This window comes from Molothrus aeneus, chromosome 2, assembly GCF_037042795.1.
Source record: "Molothrus aeneus isolate 106 chromosome 2, BPBGC_Maene_1.0, whole genome shotgun sequence".
Lineage (NCBI taxonomy): Eukaryota > Metazoa > Chordata > Aves > Passeriformes > Icteridae > Molothrus > Molothrus aeneus.
Genome location: NC_089647.1, coordinates 49,530,998 through 49,552,504, shown reverse-complemented (window position 1 = coordinate 49,552,504; position 21,507 = coordinate 49,530,998). Strand labels below are relative to the sequence as shown.

The window sequence follows — 21,507 nt, the reverse complement described above, 5'->3', positions numbered from 1 at the left end:
TTCATGACATCAGGTCTTTTTAAATGGGAATATTTCGTGCTGCCACATTTTCTCAGTGAGTATTTCTTGCACAGAGATAAACACCACTTGCTTGATGTATCTGCTTTTCCTTCTGAAATATTCCCATGTCAATAAAATGTTCTATTTCATTTTTCCCATCCTTCTAAAACTATTTTTAGAAATGCTGCCCTGAAAATTTTATTGCAATGACACTGATGATTCCAAAAGCAAATTTTAGATCACACTCATGTGTTTCCTGTTAACTTTAGCTGAACATGCAATATATAGTTATAGGAGGTATTTCTGGAAAATGTTTCTCCCTTGTTTTAAGACTTGACTTTCAGCACATCTTATATCTGAAAGACAACCAATGTATTGTTTCAAACATCATAGTAATAGCAAGTTAACTGGAAAAAAAAATCTGATTTATAAAGCTAACAGTGTGCAAATTATTAATCTGAAAACCCAATAAAATTTGAAGTTATTTCTAAAGATTGACAAAGAATATACAGTAATCATGACAAAAAGACAAGAATTGCGAACTTAAATACACCACTACAAAAAATTTAAAATTACACTTACTTATGACCCAAATGTTTAAGAAAATATCCAAGGACCTTCAAAGCTTGCACCCATATGCTTTCACTTTTGGAAGCCAATAACTTATAAATTACTCTAAAACAGAAAACAAATTAAAGCTCAAACAACACATATATCAATTCTATCACTAAACATCACATATATGGCTTGTATTTCACTGAGTAAGAATATTTAGTAAGAAATAAATATATAAAATCAACAATTTACACAAAATAGGATATACTGAAAGAATCAAGTGCAGCATAACAGTTTGATAGAGAATTATTGAGGTTGGGGACATGGTGCAGTTTGGTTCAATGTTTTATAACAGAAAGTAACATCTTATCCTATACTTCTCTCTTGGAACAACCAAGTAAAAGACAGTCTAAGCAGTGGAAGCTTAGGACAAGAGAAGCAGACTGGAACACATTAGGTCATATCCTGGAGTACCTGGATGCTAGTGAAAATCTCCTTTCATTACACTCTCTGTTTTTAAATGCTGGACAAAAAAAATGTGCCCTCAAATACTGGCTAATCCAATTATTAAATATTTAATTAATATGGTAGGTTTAAGCACAAATTATGCAGTCTTTCAGAAAGGAAACCAGCCTTGATCTGAAGTCACCAAGAGACAGAAAACATTACCCTTGCCCTGTACTTTTCTTAACAACTTTTTGAATTTATATTTTAGTTTCCCATTAGAATAAGCTTGGCTTCAGTTTTTAGTCATTCTTTCTAGTCTTTTTCCACTAAAGAGTGCTTTTTCAGACAATATCTTTCTCTTTTGAAATTACTTCTGCTATTACCAAATGAACCCTGGGGCTTTTGTCCTCTGACATCCAAGGCAAATGAACCCCTAATTTTATGTAAGGCTTTGGGGTGTTTTGTTTTGTTCTTTAAGCTCTTAAAAGTTGTAATTTTGTGTATTCTCTCCCCACTTCTACAACACAGACTTTCAAACAAAGACTGCACCATCAAACACTTTTAATACCACAAATGTTACATAAAGATGTCTCCAGTCTTCCAGATCAGACTTAGCCTTCTTCGAAAAATGACAGGAACAGAATTCTGGTTGAATACAAACTATAGGCAGAAAGCCATGAGTCTTCCCTTCAATGAGCATTGTTGTTCAAACAGTTTTAAGTACATATCTTTGTACAAAGATCTTAGCATTTAGGCAAAATGGAGCTTGAATCTATCAAGTAGTAGATAGTATGGGGCTTTTTCCCTTTTACAAGCCCCTTGCATTTCCTAAAGTATTCTCAGAACAGAAAAAAACCCCAACATAGTAAATATCAAATTATTAACATAGAAATTATTAGTCCCTGAGAAGAATTATACTACCAAATTAGGCATAAACCCCCCCAAAAATAACACTTTTTTGGGAATTATCAGTTATTAATTTCACAGACAAACAGATAAACGCATTAATTCCACTTTTTTTCAGACAGAATTTGAGAGGCTAGGGCATGATTCCTTGTTTTCCTCTTGTTCTCCCCAGATAATGTTAAATATACAATGAAAGAATAATTAAAATTATTCTGAGACCAATACATGGCTATTTGATGCATCTTGTTAATTACACATTCTATTTGATTGAGAAGCAAGTAAAACAGTACAGTTACTTTGAAATATCATAACGATAATCTTAAATGGAAATTCTTTTTTCCTCCAACATATTGAAATCCCTAATTTTTTCAAAAAATAAAGCTCAAGTTAATGAAACTGAAGTTTAAAAGATCAGCTAGTGTGATATTTATGTGAAAAGGAAGCCAACTGGAGAGTCATGATTCTGGAGGTACACTTAAGGTACTTTCTCACTTGACTGTCTTACCGTATCCCATTTCTCTGATCAAAGGCGGGAATCATGGATGCTGGATGTTCGGACATTAGTGCCACTAGCAGCTGCAGCACATCATGAATGTTTTCATCCTGTATGACAAGCACCAATGTTATTCTACAAACTAACCTCAACAACAAGCTTCCCACAGAGCTGATACAATTAGTTACAATAAAAGGTAGGTAATTAGAAAAATGTACCTCATGCATTGTTAATAAGTAATTTAATATGCTCTGCAGTTCATCTTCTTTCACTCCTCGATCCTAAGGGGGAAAAAAAGGGCTGTTGTTCAGAGAAACTACATTCCTCAGGTTTGGACAAGCAAACCTTGGACCCAGTCAAGTAATTTTACAGCTTTTTTATTTGAACCTAAAAGACCACATTTTCTCTATCATTTTACTGCTTTGCTTTATCATATTGGCAGTTCAAAACAGTATGAGGTCAGATTCCTTTAGTGTGGGCCCTCAGATACTACAGACTATTACTGTTACTCCTACACTTTGTGAGACAGAACAGAAAATACTGGTTTTCAGTCTAATCTCAAATGGCAGATTATCCCTCAAAGAGTAGCATTCAGCTGTAACAGACTCTTACACCATTTCTACCAGTGGTAGAACCAGCAAGAAGGATAAAGCAATTATTAACTTGACAACTGCAATTATATTTTTCATTTGACCATTTTATTTAAAAATTTTAAAATATGAGAATTAATTAAAACATATATATTAGACATTTAATAAAATATACATGGCAGAGTTTTGTGAGGTTAATAAGAAATTTTGTATGGATTTACTACTTCTCTGTTGATTAGAAGGATGTGAGTGAACATTAAATTAACCAGAAAAAGACACAATACTGGACAGGTATTAACGATTTTCTACTATGAAAGATACTATTACAAGTATATAACAGATGTCAATGCTTTCATTCTGGAAGAGACCATTTTACCTTCAATATAAGTTGTTTCAAGAACAGAAGCATAAATGCCCTTAATGATATGATTTCTTTCTGGGAGGGCCGAGGACCATCTGGAAGAAACAAAATATAGCACTTTAAAATATAAACTAATTCCTTTAATCACTGCAGCTTCTTAAGGAAATCACAGTTCCTACAACAGATTTAGTACTCTTATATAAAGTTCATATTTGCAAATGATATCATTTATAACCTTTCAGAATCACATTTTTCAACATAATATATTTAAGTATAAGTGATGCTCCATTTGGAAAAAAAAGAAACCCATATAAACGTTTTACTTAGTTTTTTAAAAGAAACAGGAAGATGAAAGATAGTAATAAGGTGATAGTAATAGACAGCAATAAGTGATAGACAACTTGGAATGACTAAACCACTATGTTAAATACCGTCTGAATGAAAACCAACAGAGAAAGGATTTATGAAATACCAGGGGTAGCCATCACCTGTAGCAGAAACTAAAGCCATTTAACCAAAGAGAAACTACTATCTAAAGAAAATATTCAATTTAAACAAGGAAAAAAACAATAATCCATAATACTTTAAACAACTGTGCTTATGAAGCACATTATGAAAGCAGAAATATCTAAAAAAGCCAGACATTGAACTATAGCAATTTGAAACTATTTCTATTGTATTTGTCACTCTCCTTTTTCATAAATATTGAAGTTGAACTGCAAATTCTTTTGTTAAGCTCCTGCTTCTCAGGCAATCCAGGGCATAGATAGTCTTAAATTTTGCACAGTAAAAATAAATGCAACTTAAATTATTCTTCTATCAAAAGTTAAAAAAAAGTCTATGTCCCATTATTATTTCCAATCCAGATGAATACAACCTTTTAATGAAGATTCTCTAATTGTCTATGGTGATGCTTTTTGAAATGAGGCCACTGCTTTACACACAGTAATTCAAGTTTGACAAGGGAAAACCTTAAGGGAAAGTATATTTGTTTCACTAGGAGGAAGAAAAAGAATGGCTAATACACTCAAGTTTTCTTCCCTGTTCAGGAGTAGAAAGAGGAGAACTGTGTACTCTTCAGAAAAAAGCAAATAAATCTCAAATAAATCTCTGGTTGTCCCACTCCACTCACAGTTTGTAAGAGCACTCAGGGTATCACAGTAAAAAAGTTTAGCAGCTGGGCTTTAAAGATGTATGACTAGTCCATATTAATAGCAGCATCATAAAACATCTCATTTCCACTGTAGAAACAGAAGTAATTTGATTTTTTTTATACTAGATGCAATTATATTAAATATTGCATGAATTTTTAGCAACGGTGTGCTTGTTTTCAACAAGCCATTTTTATTTAATAAATATATAAATATGATATTTTTATATAATTTAGCTATTTCCCCCCCTAATTTAAATGTGGATTCAATTTCCCTAACTGCGTCACGGAAGTTTCTTTCTTTGTACCCTCTTCCCTCTTACACCTTATTGGGAATCAATATCAGACAATATCTGAAAACCAGGACTAAAACAAGAACATTGACATCTTGTCTTTTCTGTAAGAAAAGTCTCTGTCATTTCTGAAAGACTGTAATTATTGAAACAGAATACAGACAATGGAGAGGCCTGCAAAACATTTCTATAACAGAAATTGGAAGGACATGCCAAGAAGGTATTCCAATATAACTGGGAACTTCTTCCAAGACACACAAATTTTATTCTACTTCTTCATGTGCCCACTCATTTCCCTGAAGACATGTGACAACCTTGAAAAGGGTTCTTCAACACGCAAAGGAGACCAAAGGAGTTGTTGCTTGCAGTCTATATGCCAAGCAGGTAAAGTGTAATTTTCCCTTCTCTAGTACTATTTATTCCTTGCATTTTAGTTGGGTCAGGAAGCTTCACTGCTCTAGAATCAGAAAACAGGGACAGCTGCTACCAAAAAGACTTTATTAGTTTCAAAAATTAGTTTCAAAAACTGGCAAGGAAAAATAAGACAGGCTGGAGAAACTGGAGGCTATGTAATCACCAGACAGCTACAAGGAATACAGCAATATGATGTAATGATCATCTGACACAGACTGAAGAGAATTAATTAAATAGGAAGTTCTAAAGCTACCTAAAGCAGTTTTTTCCCCTATAATTTTTATGTCATCACAGTTTTGTACTTCATTACTAATTACTTCATTCCTAGTTGAAGATTTATTTTAAAAAAATATATTATTGACCAAACAATATTGTATTTTATACTATAATTTTAAAAAAGTATACATTAGCCACACATATACCCAGGCAAAGAAAGACAAGCAGATCTTGTTTTTAACTCAAACATTGCAAAGTAGTTCTTTACTGTCTATTAATCTTTGTGCCCATCACTGCATATAGAAAATTCAGTGTCACCATCGCTCAGACACTGATAGTCAGCACTGCTAAAGACTAAAACCAATCTCAAATTAGATCAATGTGAAGATAATCCTTTCAAGATCTGGCACAGCAATCATAAATCCCTAATACAAAATAATCACACTCTTTTTAATTAGCAAAGAGAAAGGATGCCTCCCTTATCCCACACGAGGATGAGTCATTAAAGCATTTCCTGCTTTTAGATTTCTTTATGTATGTATTTTTCACAGAGCCCATCATTTGCGTCAGATTTTTAAAATACACACTCATAATAAGAGTTAGCCTGCTTTACCCAGACAAAAATAAATGAAAAAGTTATAATTTTATGCAATTCATCCCTGCAGCATAGAGAAATTATAGGGGCATAAACCAGAAGCAAATAAGAGGAAATAAGTAAACACATTCACAGAGTTAAGTACAATCAGTACTGCTGTAAAAAAAAACAAACAAAAAAACAAGAAAAAAAAAAACAAAACCGCCCAAACTGATTGGCAGCTTTGAATAATAATAATAATTATTTCTAATTCTGTCTTTGGAAATAAAATTGTGTTATCAGTTCTACCAACAGACAAACGTGACATTCTTCCACCTGTTTTGATTTTTTTTGTATGTAAAAACAATGATTTTTCTACTCCTTAATTTAATAAAGCATGATACAGATAGCAGAATCTGATCTCCACACACACATAAATAACATCACATGATACATGGATCACAGAAAACCTGATTTTCTCTCTGCTGTAAATCTAACAAGAGCTGAGTTCCACTCTAACCCAGCTCTTAAAATAACTCTGGAGCCTGTCTATCTTCAAAGAGAAAAACTACAGTTACTTTATTGTCATAATAATTTTTTGTAATTCCCCCTTCCACAGCTCATGTTCAAAAATATTGGATGTGAAAAACATTCTTGAAAACTATTTAGCATGACATAACTTGTACTTTAACCACCATGCGCTCTCAATAAGGATGGATTCATGATACTCATAAAGGTAGCACTTATTGAGATTTTGAAGTAGCACTTATTGAGTATGAAGAACACAGGAAACACCAGTAGAGAGAGAAATGCTTGGCCACTCAGTTCATGAACTAAAACACACAGTTAAGTTGGGAACTTAAATGCACATTTCTCTCATACAACACAGGCTCCCCAGGAGAGACGTCACAGCACCAAGCCTGCCTGACTTCAAAAGTTGGGACAATATCCTCAGGCACACAGAGTTGTTCTTGGGGTGTCCTGTAGAAGGCCAGCAATTGGACTTGATGATCCTGATGGGTCTCTTTGAACTCAACATAAAATCAAATAATTACAGAAAAAGCTATACATTTTAAATAATTTTCTCTCCATTTCCTGCTTTGTTGGCTGTTTAGATACTGCAATGGCTGGGAGATCCTATTATCCCTATTCTGTATGATTTAACAAAACATTAAAGGTGTGCATGTGGCAAATCAACATAACAGCTGTAACCATAGTCTAATGGTAAAAAAAAAAAAATTAGATTCTTTTATTTGGAAATTAGATTGATGGTTTAGGTTCTTTGTAAAAAAATTTGAAACAAATAACACCAGAAGAAAAGTGTAACTCATGATTTTAAACAGACAACTTGTCTCTACTATGTGGATTTACATGAAAAATGTAAAGCTACTAAGTAAAGACCAAGTTGATACTTCTACACTCTGAAACAGTGTTTCCAAAACCTCCAAATAATATGGAAATACAAATATGAATTCAGTACGCTGAATCTAAGAAGAAATGCCAGTGTGAAACAGGAATCCAATAATAAAAGATACAAAACCAAATTTAAAATGAGTATCTGAAACTTTTAAAAAATATTAAAATTAATTAAAAAACCCCATTTATACCTCCCAATTTAGGAGCTAATTACTAGGAGAAGCAAAAGAAAAACTTTAACTTTTTTAAAAGAAAACAGCATTTGCCAAATGGGAACCTTAAATATTGAGCTCCTTTGGCTTTAAAGTAAGTGCTACTAAACTGTTAGTGCAGAAAACTCACCTACTTTGTGTTTTATTAAGGCATAGGAAGGCAATAAAACCCTGAGGCAGAGTAACTGTCAGCAAGTAATAGCAAATCAAAGTAATTATTAACTAATATTAAAAATTGTTTCAATATCTCCACATAAAAATGACATGCCTAGAAGACAAGAAAACATCGCACTACTAAAATGTCTGCATGAATAAGCTTACTTCCTAATATGACAGCAAATTATTTGAAGGCACTTTGGCACATGCGGTCAAATTTTAGATATTGGCATGATTTCCAGTAAAGTCTTCTCCAAATCTGAAAAGCCTCATGTCAAGTCAGCCTAGAATTTCAGCTGCAATTTATTCACATGATGACATTTTTCTGTTTCATACATTAAATAATGTTTATAGAAAATGGGTCCTATTCTTCCATCTGGAGATTTCAAATGCTGCTTAAAATACAGCAGCTTTAAATTTCACATAACTGTATTTTTACACTGCAACTCTCTTACTTTAACAAAATTTTTATATACATTACTCTACATTTCAACAAATTATAAACTTTCTGGCTGCAGGTAGGCTAATAAAAATTAACATGAATCCAAAATCCTGGAAGAGTTACTTTTTTTGAACTATTGGGATTGGTGGAGTTATGAGATGCTGAAAACAGAGGTGAAAAATGAAAAGCCTTAAGCATAATAACTACAGCTACTTCTAGGACTGCATTCTGTGACTATAAGCTGTCTGAATCAACTAGACCTGCACTTAATGTTAAAAAACTATTTAGTAAAGAAAAGTATTGTAATATCCAATGATTAAACATTTTAAAATATTTTCATGAATTTTATCAACTAGCAACTAATGTGGACATCCTGAAACATCTTTTATGAAATGAAGTTCATATAAAATGAAATTTAGGAACCCATCACCTCAGCAACTATATTTTTCACAGTCATTTGCTCGTAAATCATCACATTTATTACAGCTCTATTAGTCAGTAGCAGAAGTTATCTGTGAAATAATACCAAAAAGTCTCAGTGCTGATTTACATGGAGAAAACTCCATGGCTGTGCTGGGTTTGCCAAGTCACTGATCCTGCTCTCTGACAGGCTGACATTCTTCAAGGCATCACAAGAAAAGCCACTTTTACAGACAGAAAAGAAACTACTACTTTGTAGTTGTATCAATTATCCAGGGCCTTCTGCAGGGAAGAAGGAAGAGGATAAGGAACAAGGAAGAAAGAAGATATTAAACTTGCAAAAAGTCAAGTTCATCTAGGAATCTAACTAAAGACAAAATGAGAAAATTCAGATATAGTGGATCATAATGTGTTTTCTGAAAATATGCATGGCCTTAGTTTATATAACACCTTCCCAACTACTGTATGAAGGCCTTAGAAATTTGGATTTTTGTTGTCAAACTGCTACACCAGGCACCCACTAATTTACACTGCCTGATGACTTTTCAGGGACTGACCTGGTTGCCCTCCAGGTAAAATAAGAATTTTGTCTGCAACTGACACAAATGAGAGGAGAATGTACTATACTCAGAATGAAAGAAAAGGTAGGGATGTAAATCACAGCCATATCTATGCTTAATTTAGAGTTAACTGATTCACATCCTAATTTTGTATCCTTGTGTACCTCATGCCTTCTGTTCAGATTTTCATGAATACATTATATATTTTTTGAAGCTATGCAACTGGCATTACACATACAAATACTCAAAAAATACAGCTAACTGCAAAGAGACAGATCTGGGCAAGATAAAAACAATCCATGCTTCCTACAGAAAGAAATGTCACTGACTCCACAAAAGAGCAAACCTAGCCAGAGGGAAGCAGTCTGCAATACATTTTCAAAGTGTTGTTAGGTAGTAGTATCCTGACACAGAAGCACAGGAATTATTTTAATTTAAACCAATATAGTAGAAAAAAAATAATGTCAACCATAACAAGTAGACTGTATTATCAGACTTCCATTCTCAAGCTAGTTGAGGAATTTTCCATGTCTCTACCTAGCTATAAATATGGTTGACACCTGAAAACCTCACCTCACCACAACAGCTGGGTATCAACAATCACAAAGTAAATAAGCTGATTATCTGAGTTTTAAACATCCCAATTCCTCACTGATCTCAGACACAGTAATTTGTCCAATGGTAAAACTGTGCCTGTGCAGCAGAGCAGTGTAAGTCTCGACAGAGAAGACCTCTCAAAGTATGAATCCTGATTAAGCCACTCCCAGGATAGGATTTGGTTCACCCTAATTTCAGACATCAGAGGCGTAGCTCCCACACCAGACCAGCTTCTAACCTCCCACCGAGGTTAGTGGACAGCCAATCAATAGAGGCAACACAGTCTAGGAAGCAAACTGCATTTCAAACAAAGCATTCCTCAAGTGCCTGTTAATTAGAAGTAAGATACAGCTTCCTAAACATACCAGTGTAAGTTGTCACACCATAAAGTGTGCAAAATATCTACCCAAAACAAGCAGATTTGGTGTTGGATACACAGGAAACCTGCATCCTTCTGAGAGGCAGGTGAGATGCCCCACCAAGACTACAATGATACTAGAAACCTGTATTAAAGCAACTGACTCCTGCATTCCACTGTGCATTATCAGCAGACATCTAGCTCAGAAGGAGACATCTTCACTGCAGGCACCAAAAAAAGAAGTTAATTCTATTTTGGCATCAGGAATCCAGAATCAGCATAAGTGGATAATATAATTTGCCACTGACAAAGATTTCAAGCTAATTAAGTAACCAGCCTAGGTAATTTTCATTGACTAGGATTTCAAACCTTTCATTTAAATGAACAGAAAACTGTGACTTCCATTAAGTGTTTTTAAATAAATTTTAATACTCTTTTGAAGACTATTCTTCATCTAATATTATACTATGCAAGAACTATAAATGTCACCCAAGATCCTACAGCAGCTCTTTCTGTGACCTTCAACACCTTCATTGCCTATTAGGACACCTAAACTAGGAAAAGAATTGTTACTTCCAGTTTTGTTTATTAAAAAAAAAATTGAGGGAAACCTCTATTCATACAGCTCACTTGCAAAAAGAATTACCCAATAACTAATGTGTTAGATATATCACACTCTTGAATATTTGGGTATGTGACAGTATTAAGAACATTCCCCAATTATTCAATTTCTCAGCATGACATTAATAGTTACACAATAAAATAATTAATAAATTCTCATTTATCAGGTATTTTTTAAGAGACTTTCAGGCAAATCCTTCCTGCTTTACACAAGTAGATAGCTAAATGTAATGGCATTACAGCCAAAACGTATAGGATTAGAATGATTTGCTCTGCTTAATACACATCTGTAACACGCAGCATTCAAGCAGTATTCATTAATACATTTTGTTGGTTCTGTCATTCAGTACCTCCTGTGCTAAGCTAAGTGCATCACTTTAAGCAAAATTAAATAAATCTCCATTTTATAAGGAGAAAAAAATATTATTGAACTGGAAATACAGTTTCAGAAACCTCTGCAGTGAGAACTAGAAGTTTCCACTCTGTTTTCAAGGTCACTTAATACTACTAATCACTCAAACCACACAAAGATTTCTTTGGCATATGAAATACATGTAATATTTCATCTTTATTACAGAAGAAGAAAAATCAATCTTTTTTATATTTCCTACAGTATGCCCACATAAGTATATGCTACATGACTGGAGAGCAGAGTTGGAATCTTCTGGGAATACATGTAAACATAAATTATCAGCATGAGTTTATGATACACCAAAAAGTATTTCCATAGTCCTTCTACTGATGGCCATCAACTATTGCCATTTATTCATCTCCTTGTCTACAGATCCAAGGAGCTTTCAGATATTCACATCACAAACATTCCTACAGGAGAAATGTTTATATTTTCTTCCTCGTGTGTGGCACTTACCCAGCCCTTTGGGAGTGATGCCACTGCTGTCAGCAGGGTTGACCACCCAGTAGTAGTATTTCAGCGTGTGCATGAGCTGCAGCACTGTGCCCACTCGGCGGATGGTGTTATAGATCGTGGCAGTCCCAATGAATTCAGCTGACAGGTAGGTGTACAAAGATAGCTGCACCTGGGGAATGAAATAGTTACCCGCAGAAATGTAAGCTCTGCATTAGCAGCTCTGAATTGTAGGGGTCTTTGTAGAATAGACCTTGGATATGATACAAAAAACTGAAAAACTAATTACAGCTCAGCTTAGAGTAGGGGCTGCACTGATTTAAGTTAAGATAAACATATTGGCTTGCTTTCTATTCTGACTTTTTATACAAAAAGTATATATTTTTAGTTTTTAGGACAACACCACTTTTCACTTTGGTTTACATAGCTCTACTATGATTACTTAGGAAAACAATTCATTATTACCAGAGAGGAATGATAACATGCTAGAGATTTTATCAAACTAGAATATATAGTCTGAAATAAAATAAGAGCTTACATTAACATGTAACAAAACACATTTTTACTGCAATTAAAACCACAAAATTTTATGCTTAATCTGTAGGAAAACAATGTAATGCAATCACTGAAAAAGGGACTGGGTTTCTTGAAACAGTCTTTTCATAGAATCAGACAGAATCTTAGGCAATAATTTAACTGCTTTTATGAAAGTATAAAAGACATTGGAGTATATAGTTAAGCAGTGTACAGACTTCATGATCTAAGATCATTGCTATGCTTAACAAAACAAATCCAAAAGAGAAAAACCAAAAACCTAAGTAGAATATTATAAAAGAATACAGGTATTTAATTTTGTTGTAGGAGAGTCTTAGCATTATGCCAGTGTACCATTACCTTTGCAGGGGTATGTATCCAGATAGCAGGATTGAAAAGGATGTGATCACATAATTGCTTCAGTAGAGGTGCTCCATGAGATAATCCATCCAAATATTTCGCAAAGGACAAAAATCGTTCCAGAACTGCTCTGGTTATATGAACTCTAGATGACTGGGGGAAAATAATCAGAAAGAAAAAAGATAAAGAAAAAAAAATCTTCTTTTAAAATACAATTACAGCAGAATTATGAAGCAGTATTTTCACCTAGCTCATCATTACTACATACCTTCAGCTTGCATGTTTTAATGCGATTGAATATGAAGGCAGTTTATACTTTATAACAATATCAATGGTCTTTCTAATGGCTATATTTAACAGGCTAAAATATCCATCAATAACTTTGTTTTTTGGTATTTTGCTTAGTTTGGTTTCTTTTCATTTTATTAGAATCCAGTCAGGATCCTACATTTTACAGCACAATTCTTCCAAAGTTCATATGAAGTCCTCACCTCCTCTTAAATTAGTGTCTTACTGAAATTTGGTGTCTCAGTGTGTGAACACACATTATTAGGAGACTTGCTTTTGTTTCTTAAACTTAAGTAGGTATTTGAAGGAGTTGGGCTCATAGTTTCCTCAAATTTCAGGGTTCTTTCATTTTCATAGCATATGCCATGAAATCACTGTTGAGACCTGCTCCTATGTAGTAACATGGTCTGAGGACTTTGACAAACTTCTTTGTATACTAAATTAACATGAATAATAATAATAATATGAATAAATAGTAAAAAACTCTAAAGATTTTTCTCCTTGCCTTCTCCACAAAATGTCAAGCACTGGAACAGGCTGCTCAGGGAAGCAGTGGAGTCACCATCCCAGAGGTATTTAAAAGATGTGTTGATGTGGCACTGAGGGACAAGGTTTTGTGGTGGACTTGGCAGTGCTGTGTTAATAGCTGGACTCTATTTTAAAGGTCTTCTCTAACCTAAATGATTCTGTGATTCTATTTTTCAATTATTTTTAATGTTGTATGTACAGTCTGGGAATATAGAGATTTATTATTTTTAGAACTGAAGTCTACTCTCAGTAATACAAGTTCAGCCTACATGCTGAATTTCCTTTGGCTTGTACATGAAAGTTCACAATAAATAATCTGCAACTAATAAGAACAAAAATGCTGTTTGGAAGTTCAAGTGAAAAAGAAAAAGCTCTCTCTCTTCTCTGAAGAATTTGATTACATGCAAATAAACAACAGATACAACAGATAATTAAAAAATAATAAAATTGAAACTAGGAAAGGATGTTTTCCCACCATGTGTGCCAACTGAATATAAGCATATATTGAAAAAAGAGAACAAATCCTTTCAAAAAACTGCAGCTAAGTAAATATAATGTAAAAAAAAAAACACCCAGAAAGCAACATATGTTTTAATAATTATGCTGTGATCAATAGAAATCTTTTAAATACTCACATGCCCAAGTCTAATGAACATAGCAGGTGTTAATTAGAAGAGCATGGAAACATTTTTTTAAAAAAATCATGTTGAACATTCTAAATCAATGTATTCCATGTGTATAAACCATAATGCTCTATTCAAGGGAAAGCCCTCCATGAAGGCTCACCAGTCTGCCTGTGTGTAACTCACCAAACCAAAGCTAACAGCTTTGTAAGTTCCTTCTTGTTATGGCACAAGAAAATGTAACCTTGGAAAAAAACCAGCCCCTTAGGCTAGTTCTTTTAAATTGTAAATCACACTTGCTTAGCAGTGAAAAACAGAAGCACAGAAAATATGCTTTTAGGTATTAAGTGAAGGTATTTCCCTAGCACAACGAAAAAAGGGAACAGAATGAGAGAAACTACTTATCATTCTTCAAAATTCAGAACATTATTGAAAGGTGATATTATGATTCTTATCTTCTGCTTAAAAGATTGCTATGCTGACCTCATGGTAATAAAAGTCCAGTAGTAGACATGCAAGAATGTCAGAGCCATGAGCTTCAATCATGGGATCATCACTATTTTAGTATAGCTGACAGTAGTTTGCTCTCAGATTATTTAGATTATTAAACCCCAGTAACAGGGTGTCAAGAGGCAGGGAGGCAGGTGATGTTCCTCAGACAACTGAACTGAACCTCAGGTTTGAGATAATGGCTCATCATGCCTAAAACAAGCAAGTACTGGGAATGCCCTTTGCAGGGAATGCCCCACCTATTTTTTTCAGAAATTAAATTTTGTTACAGTTTTTCTTCTTCAAAACACAGGAAAACTATTTTGACAATTTCAGAATTTTCACAGAAGATTAATTTAACTTTTATTAACCTACATACACACACAGAAAAACCCTCAGTTATGACATTTCTGCTTTGTACAAACTAGAAACAAGAGAACTTTCCTAAGCAAGTTTGGGGGGACAGAAAATGCAGAAATGTAAATACTTTAAAGTGATTCCAAAACAGATCTAAAGTCAAAACATAAATAAGAGAACAGAACCTCCTGGAGAAAATTGGTTCTTTGAATACTGGTATAGAAGAGGATGAGGAAGATGAAGAATCTCCCATTGACAACTTATAAAATATTTTTAATTTGCAATGTATGTCACAAATATATTTTATTCCACTAGACATTAGAGCCAGGTGATTGAAAGTACCACAATGGCAGTAGAAATACTAAGAAAAAAGACAAAAATCCTCCAAACATACCTTTTCAAGGAGATAGCCAATTACTAGAAAGCCTTTTCCACCAAGCATTTGTTCTTGCATGGCTACTGAACTCTTAAGAAGCTCAACCAAGAAAGCCAATAGGGTAGCGCTGCATGTAAAGAACAAGATTTTTTTCAGATTAAAAATGTTGCTTTCTCAATAATCCTCAGCTATTAAGTGAATAGAAATAGGCTTAAGGTGGTGAACAATTCCTTAAAAGAACACAAATCTTATTTTTACCATTGGAAAATTTCTCCAGTGATTTTTCACATATTACAATGATAGGAGTGGGACTCCAGAGGCTACAAGGAAATCACCCAACAGTCCATCCCAGCAGTATCTTTAAGTGAAGTGTTCAGAAAGTACAGGGAGAGAAAGTGTTCAGAAAAGGTAACAGTATAGAAACATAAGAGATATGAAAGACTTCAGGGGATGAAATTGGCAAGAAAGTGAAACTATATTATAAAATCCAGCAGTGGAAACACATGACAGATCAATCCACCACAGAGAAAATAAATCATAATGGACTCTTGGTTGATGAGAATAAAACAAAAATACACTTATCTGTTGCTGAAAAATCAAGAAGAAAGAGAGAAAGAAAAAAAGAAAAGTGACAGGAGGGAAGTATTTAAAATTACTTTTCAAATATCTCAAAAAGGTAGATGACAAAATGTATTGTAGTGCATATATAATTCATATATAAAATCATTATGTCTTTTCTAAAAATTAAATAGCTGTACAGACAAGTGTCTGCACCCATAAAAAGTTCTCACACAGGTAGTAGGCACAGGCAAGAGTGAAAACTGTGGGTTTTGCAGGTATGAAAAAGGGACTTAAAGAAAATATCCAAACTGCATTTGATAGATTTCAACTTTACTTACAGTATCTAGTCATCTAAATGTTCACTTGCTCTTCAAATACAATCTTTTACTTTGAAATAAATGTTGAGTTTGGTTAAGCCATGCCAGCACCAAAAAAATAATGAAGTGCTGAGGAAGACAAGATTTATTCTGTTGTTGAGTAAGGCTGCCATGCAAAAGAACAGAGAGTAGCCAACGTACATGCTGGGAACATGAAATAGTGCCCTGTCTTTCTTCACTGTTGAATGGTCATAATAATCCATCTAAAAATCACATACAGACTGCTCCACAGAGTGTCAGCAATAAAAGAACACAGATAATACCCATTTACAGTACTCCAAAGCTTTTATCAAAACAGCCTTTCAAGCTGTCACATCAACTTCAAACCAGATTACGTGCATCAATTTTTTCTTACCCCAACCAAAAGTTTCTACTGTATTCTAAAATAAGAATGTAATGATTTTTACTACATGAAAATCCATAAGCAGCTCACATTAAATGTTGAAGATTTTAATTTAATTTTTTTTAAAAATTAAAGAGGTGAAAGAAAATTCCATTTAGATAGATCGTGCTTACCACCATCCTCTATGAGTAACCTTATGACTTACGACAACAAGCCATTACGGATAAAGTCAAACAGCATACACCTTTGCAGAATTATAATTCAAATTACAATAGCAAATACTGTTAATAGTATATTGAAGTGTTAAAAAATATTCTTAAAATGGATTTTAAAGATTTTTGCACCATATACAGCCTTAAGATCATTTTCTAGTCTCAGAAGTACTTTGTCAAGTGCCTTTAAATTCATATCACAGTTTACTTGTTCATTCTATAAATTTAGATGTAAACTCATGGGCTAGTTATTCTTATCTCATATCAATATAATCTCTAGACAACTGTTAGAAATTCTGATAGACTTTGAATGTAAGTTGTAAGACACACTGACACCACAACAATAAAGATTTTTCCCTCTTTTGCTCTATTTAAGCACACATAAACTACAAGTCAACTCAGAAATCATAATTGACCAGTTTGTACCTAACCATGACACAGACACAGAAACAGACAAGCTGATTCTGTGTAAGAAAGACTGACTCAAAAAAAGTGTAGTAATTCAGATGTAGTCAGTGCCCAAATATAACTTTTTAGATATTAACCATCTTTATGCTGGCTACAGCTGAACTAATTAATCCTGCCTGCCCATATTACGTCTGCACTGAGCTACCTTAGCTGCTACTGCAGAGTGATGCCAGTAACTCTAGTTTCAGAAAAATGTATTAATTTAGGCAATGCCTTTGTGAATGAGCTATGCTTTCAGTTAATTACAAAATGGCTTTTAACATCTATTGATCCAGACACATAAAGATACCTCAGTCAGCCCTGCAGAGTCAGCTCAAGTCTGCAGGCAGTAATTCTAACTTCTAATCCTTCTGCATTATCCAAGATTGCCACCATAAATAATAGAGTTGACTGCAGTATATAGTAATTCAAATCTTGGGATAGCACACATGAATGCATCATTACACCTTCAAGCACATTAAAAAAATCCAAGTACCAGAAAATGCAGCAGTTACAGAAAACCATCTGTCAGGCACATAGAGGTGCAATGAAGTTTGAGATGAATATTGTACAGAACCACATTATTGATAAAAATTAACAAAATAATTGAATATAACTAGCAGTTTGCCCACATTATTATGCAGGAAATTAAGTAAAAGATATGTAATATTTTAACTCATAGAAGAACTATAAAATCAAAATGGAAGTTTTTAAAATTCTCACTGCATGTACAGTACTGACAGTATTACTACCTGAAGATGATCAGAGACAGGCAGAAAACAGACTACATGCTGTCTGTGTGGTTGGGGCCTGTGTTTGGGGGGTTTTTTTTGGGAAGGGGGTGGAGAATTGTATGTTCTCTATAGCTTGGCTTTTGTTTTGTGGACTTTTTCCCTCAGAGAGGTAGCTTAGACTTAGGTGAAATTTCCTTTTTGGAAGAGGAGAGGGGAATGAAAGTGCACTAAGAAACAGCTGCTGCACACAACAATGGTTTCACATGTAATGTTTTTCTCCTTCCATATTATGCCAGAGAGCATCTGATCTGGTTGAATTCTCAGATTAACTTTCTCAGCCTCTTCAAAACTTCTTTTCTCCCACATTTTCAGACTGATCTCAAGAAATGTGCATCTAGATATAAAAAATCCATACTGAAGTAATGTATTTTTCTCCTCAATATTGCATTCTAAGAATTTAATCTGCCTAATTTAGAGGACTCTATCCAGAACTTTCAATAACTTTTAGGGATACCCAATTTATTTTTTCACCTTGGCAGCTGAACACAAATTAAACCTGAAGATTTGAAATATGAAAATATTTATCAGCAGAAACAGGTTGCCAAAATCGTTCTTTTAAAAATGTTCTTGTTGACAGAGGGAAAATAATATTAATGAGAAGATTAAGTTGAACAATTTTTCAAACAGGATTTAACAAACTTACCAGCAACTAACATGCATCAGATTGCTTCACAGTAATTGACATTACACATTAAACTTGCAAAATTGTGTGCACTGGCACACAAAATTTCTCTCCATTCTTTCCTACTTTTAACACCCCTAGATATAAAGGACACTTCAGCCCATTCCTACATCTCTTCTATATCATGCCCTTCCTAGAACACATCAGTTTGTCTGCAGTGGAGCCAAGATACAGATAGAAAGTGAAACTATATATGTCAACCAACACTAAATCAGAGAACTATGATAATTACTGAAAATACAATTAATTTCTGGAGAAAAAAATCCAGTAGTTTTCCATTATTAAGAAGCAGGAGAAAAAAAAGGTGATAGACCAAAGCATGATGATGCAGTACCTTCAGTGGCTACTGTTTAGATACTGTTTAGAAGTATCTTAGGTGTCAGGAATTTGCACTCTTAGGATAAAAGTGAAATTTGCCTTGTTTTTTTGTTGCTGCAGTTCTTTTATTTTATTTTTAAACCACTACACAGATCATTTTCTCTAGACTCCTCATTCCCATGATAATTTTCTCTGTCACATTTGCCCTAATATAAGTTTCATCTTGGATCATGTATTACAAAGTTATCTGTACAAATTACCTTTACAAAAGGCACCTTTAACTAAGGTAGACATTTTGCTTTGGAGATCTAAGCATGATTATTAATTACAGACAATTTAACTTGAAGAGTCTATATAAAAGAGACTAATACATGTATTTGTTTTGTCTGATTCTCTTTGGGAAAGAATCCTTTATAAAGATAAAAATCTTTTATTTGTATTTTCAGCTTCTCCAAAGTAATACAAAAAAATTGTATGAACAACTCCATCACAGGTAATTAGTATGATAACTATTGAAAATTAATCATAGCGTAAACAGATAAAGTAGTATTAAGGAAGATCATACACCAAAAATTAATGTTTCCATGAGCTACAGCTATGGCAGCTCTCTAAAGTGCTTCCTTAACTTCCAATTTGATTTTTTTTTTCTTTCTGTAAGCTTGTTGAAGAGGGAGGCGAAGGGATTTTTTCTTATGCCTTTTCAATTGTTTTCTGATAACGTGTGGTGAAGCTAATAAGACAACTAATCAGGTTTTATTCAAAAACATGAGTCAGCTGAATAGGTCTTGTGTGAGAGAACTAGAGAAGCAAGTCACCTCTGCTTACAGGCAAAACATTTTGTGACACAGACTCCAGTAGTAAATTAGCCACCCTCAATATTCCCTGGATCTTCTGGAGTATGCAGAGGTACAGCAGCTCAGGAGTTTACAACAGATTTCTACTATGCGTTGCAGAGGTTGGATTTTCATTATAAACCCGTGTCCAGGCAGACTGATTTGGCAAATCACATTGCGGCTGTCACAGTTTGGGAAAACTCAAGCAACTGATTTTATCTGAGCACAGCTAGGTCACACTAGTGATGTAGAATTTTAGGAGCAATATCCAGCACTCTTCCCTTCAAAACAGAGAGGGAGAGAGTTGCCAGCACTCAACAGTGCAAATTCTGAATTTTACACTGAAGGCAGCAATGGACTGGGATCTTGGCTTTCCATGAGAGGCTCAAAGGCAAATGGAAAAACCTCAGGAAGGATTACTTCCAGACCTACTCTCAAATTTAAATACCTGAGCCAGCTGTGACAAGAAAATTATTGAAAGACAGGATGAGAGGACAGGTTAGGAAGGTAGGATACCACATGGCATTCATCTTATTTACTGTCATGATCTTTAAGATAAATTCAATTAAACTAAAGAGATTGAGAAAATTATTGGAAACTTACAGATTTTTCATATTAAACCAATAAATAAAATCAATACATCAAACTAATTCCTGTCAAGCTGGGTTGTTTCTGTAGAAATCAATAGGAACCCTGACTATTTCTTATCAAACTATAAATCTTAAAAAGCAGATCTACTTAAAAAGTAGATACTCTGTTATACCTATCTTACTTATGAAATATAAATAATTTTGATAATTCTTTTATTTATGTTTAGATGGTGAGGTTTTAGGTTTTGCTAATAAAACCCTTCTAATATTAAAAAAAAATTTAAAAAATCAAATAATTGAAAACCCTGAGCTTTTTAAACGGAGTTTGATATTTGCAGGAGAGAAAGAGGTGAGAAGGATTCAGAAAAGCAGTAGAACTGGGAAAGCTCTCTGTTGCTGTTACAGAGACATTCCTGTATACACACAGGTGTAACTCAGCATCAGATACATAAGGAGAGACAATAATCTAATAAATAAGAGGGAACAAGGAAAGGACTCATTAAATGCACTGCTTCACTTATTCCACTCCTCAAATGATCCTTTTCATGTATAGCATTCATTCCCCATTAGCTCCTTTCTTTGATCCCAAAAATATTTTCTTCTTTTATTTGCCTACTTCCTTTTTCACTTCCAGTATTATTTTTCTTGATACTTATATCCTATTAAATAACATATGAGAAAATAATGCACAGACACCAAAACCTATAAACACATAAATTACGTCTCATCAAGCAGCCATTTGCTTAAACTTTTTTCAATACGTTCTTGAGTTAGAATCACATCGCCTTGCATTATGCATTTGTACAACCATATAGCACAATGAATTACAGATCTCTTTTTAGAATATAATCTAATTATAGAAGAAATTCATTGACTTATTAAAGAACAAATTTTTTTCTACTTACAGTTCAACTAACTCCAGAAATGTTCTGTACATTTTCAATTGAACATTATGAATGTTCTCACTCACTGGGTAGACCACACACTTGGGAAGAATTAGTCTTTATCTCAACTTCTAAAACTTACGCTACGTTAGTTCTTAATTTTTAAACAGATCTAGTTATTGCTTTGTCATCTATTACAGATTCAGCTCCTTAATGAATTTAACATACATTTTATTCCTATGTGGAGATACATACACACCTAACC

The 21,507-nt window shown here is 33.8% G+C and overlaps 1 protein-coding gene across 5 annotated transcripts in view; it reads right to left on the bottom strand.

Moving 5' to 3' along the window:
* The window catches only part of NBEA (neurobeachin), a 458,842-nt gene that overhangs the window by 322,637 nt on the left and 114,698 nt on the right, over positions 1-21,507 (bottom strand). For all 5 annotated transcript variants that reach the window (XM_066544903.1, XM_066544904.1, XM_066544902.1 and 2 more), the window contains exons 11-17: positions 15,220-15,328; positions 12,541-12,693; positions 11,650-11,818; positions 3,368-3,447; positions 2,620-2,682; positions 2,414-2,511; positions 583-675 (exon numbers count right to left, since the gene is read on the bottom strand). In XM_066544903.1, the coding sequence (XP_066401000.1) occupies positions 583-675; positions 2,414-2,511; positions 2,620-2,682; positions 3,368-3,447; positions 11,650-11,818; positions 12,541-12,693; positions 15,220-15,328 (765 nt within the window). The remainder of the gene's footprint in view (positions 1-582; positions 676-2,413; positions 2,512-2,619; positions 2,683-3,367; positions 3,448-11,649; positions 11,819-12,540; positions 12,694-15,219; positions 15,329-21,507) is intronic.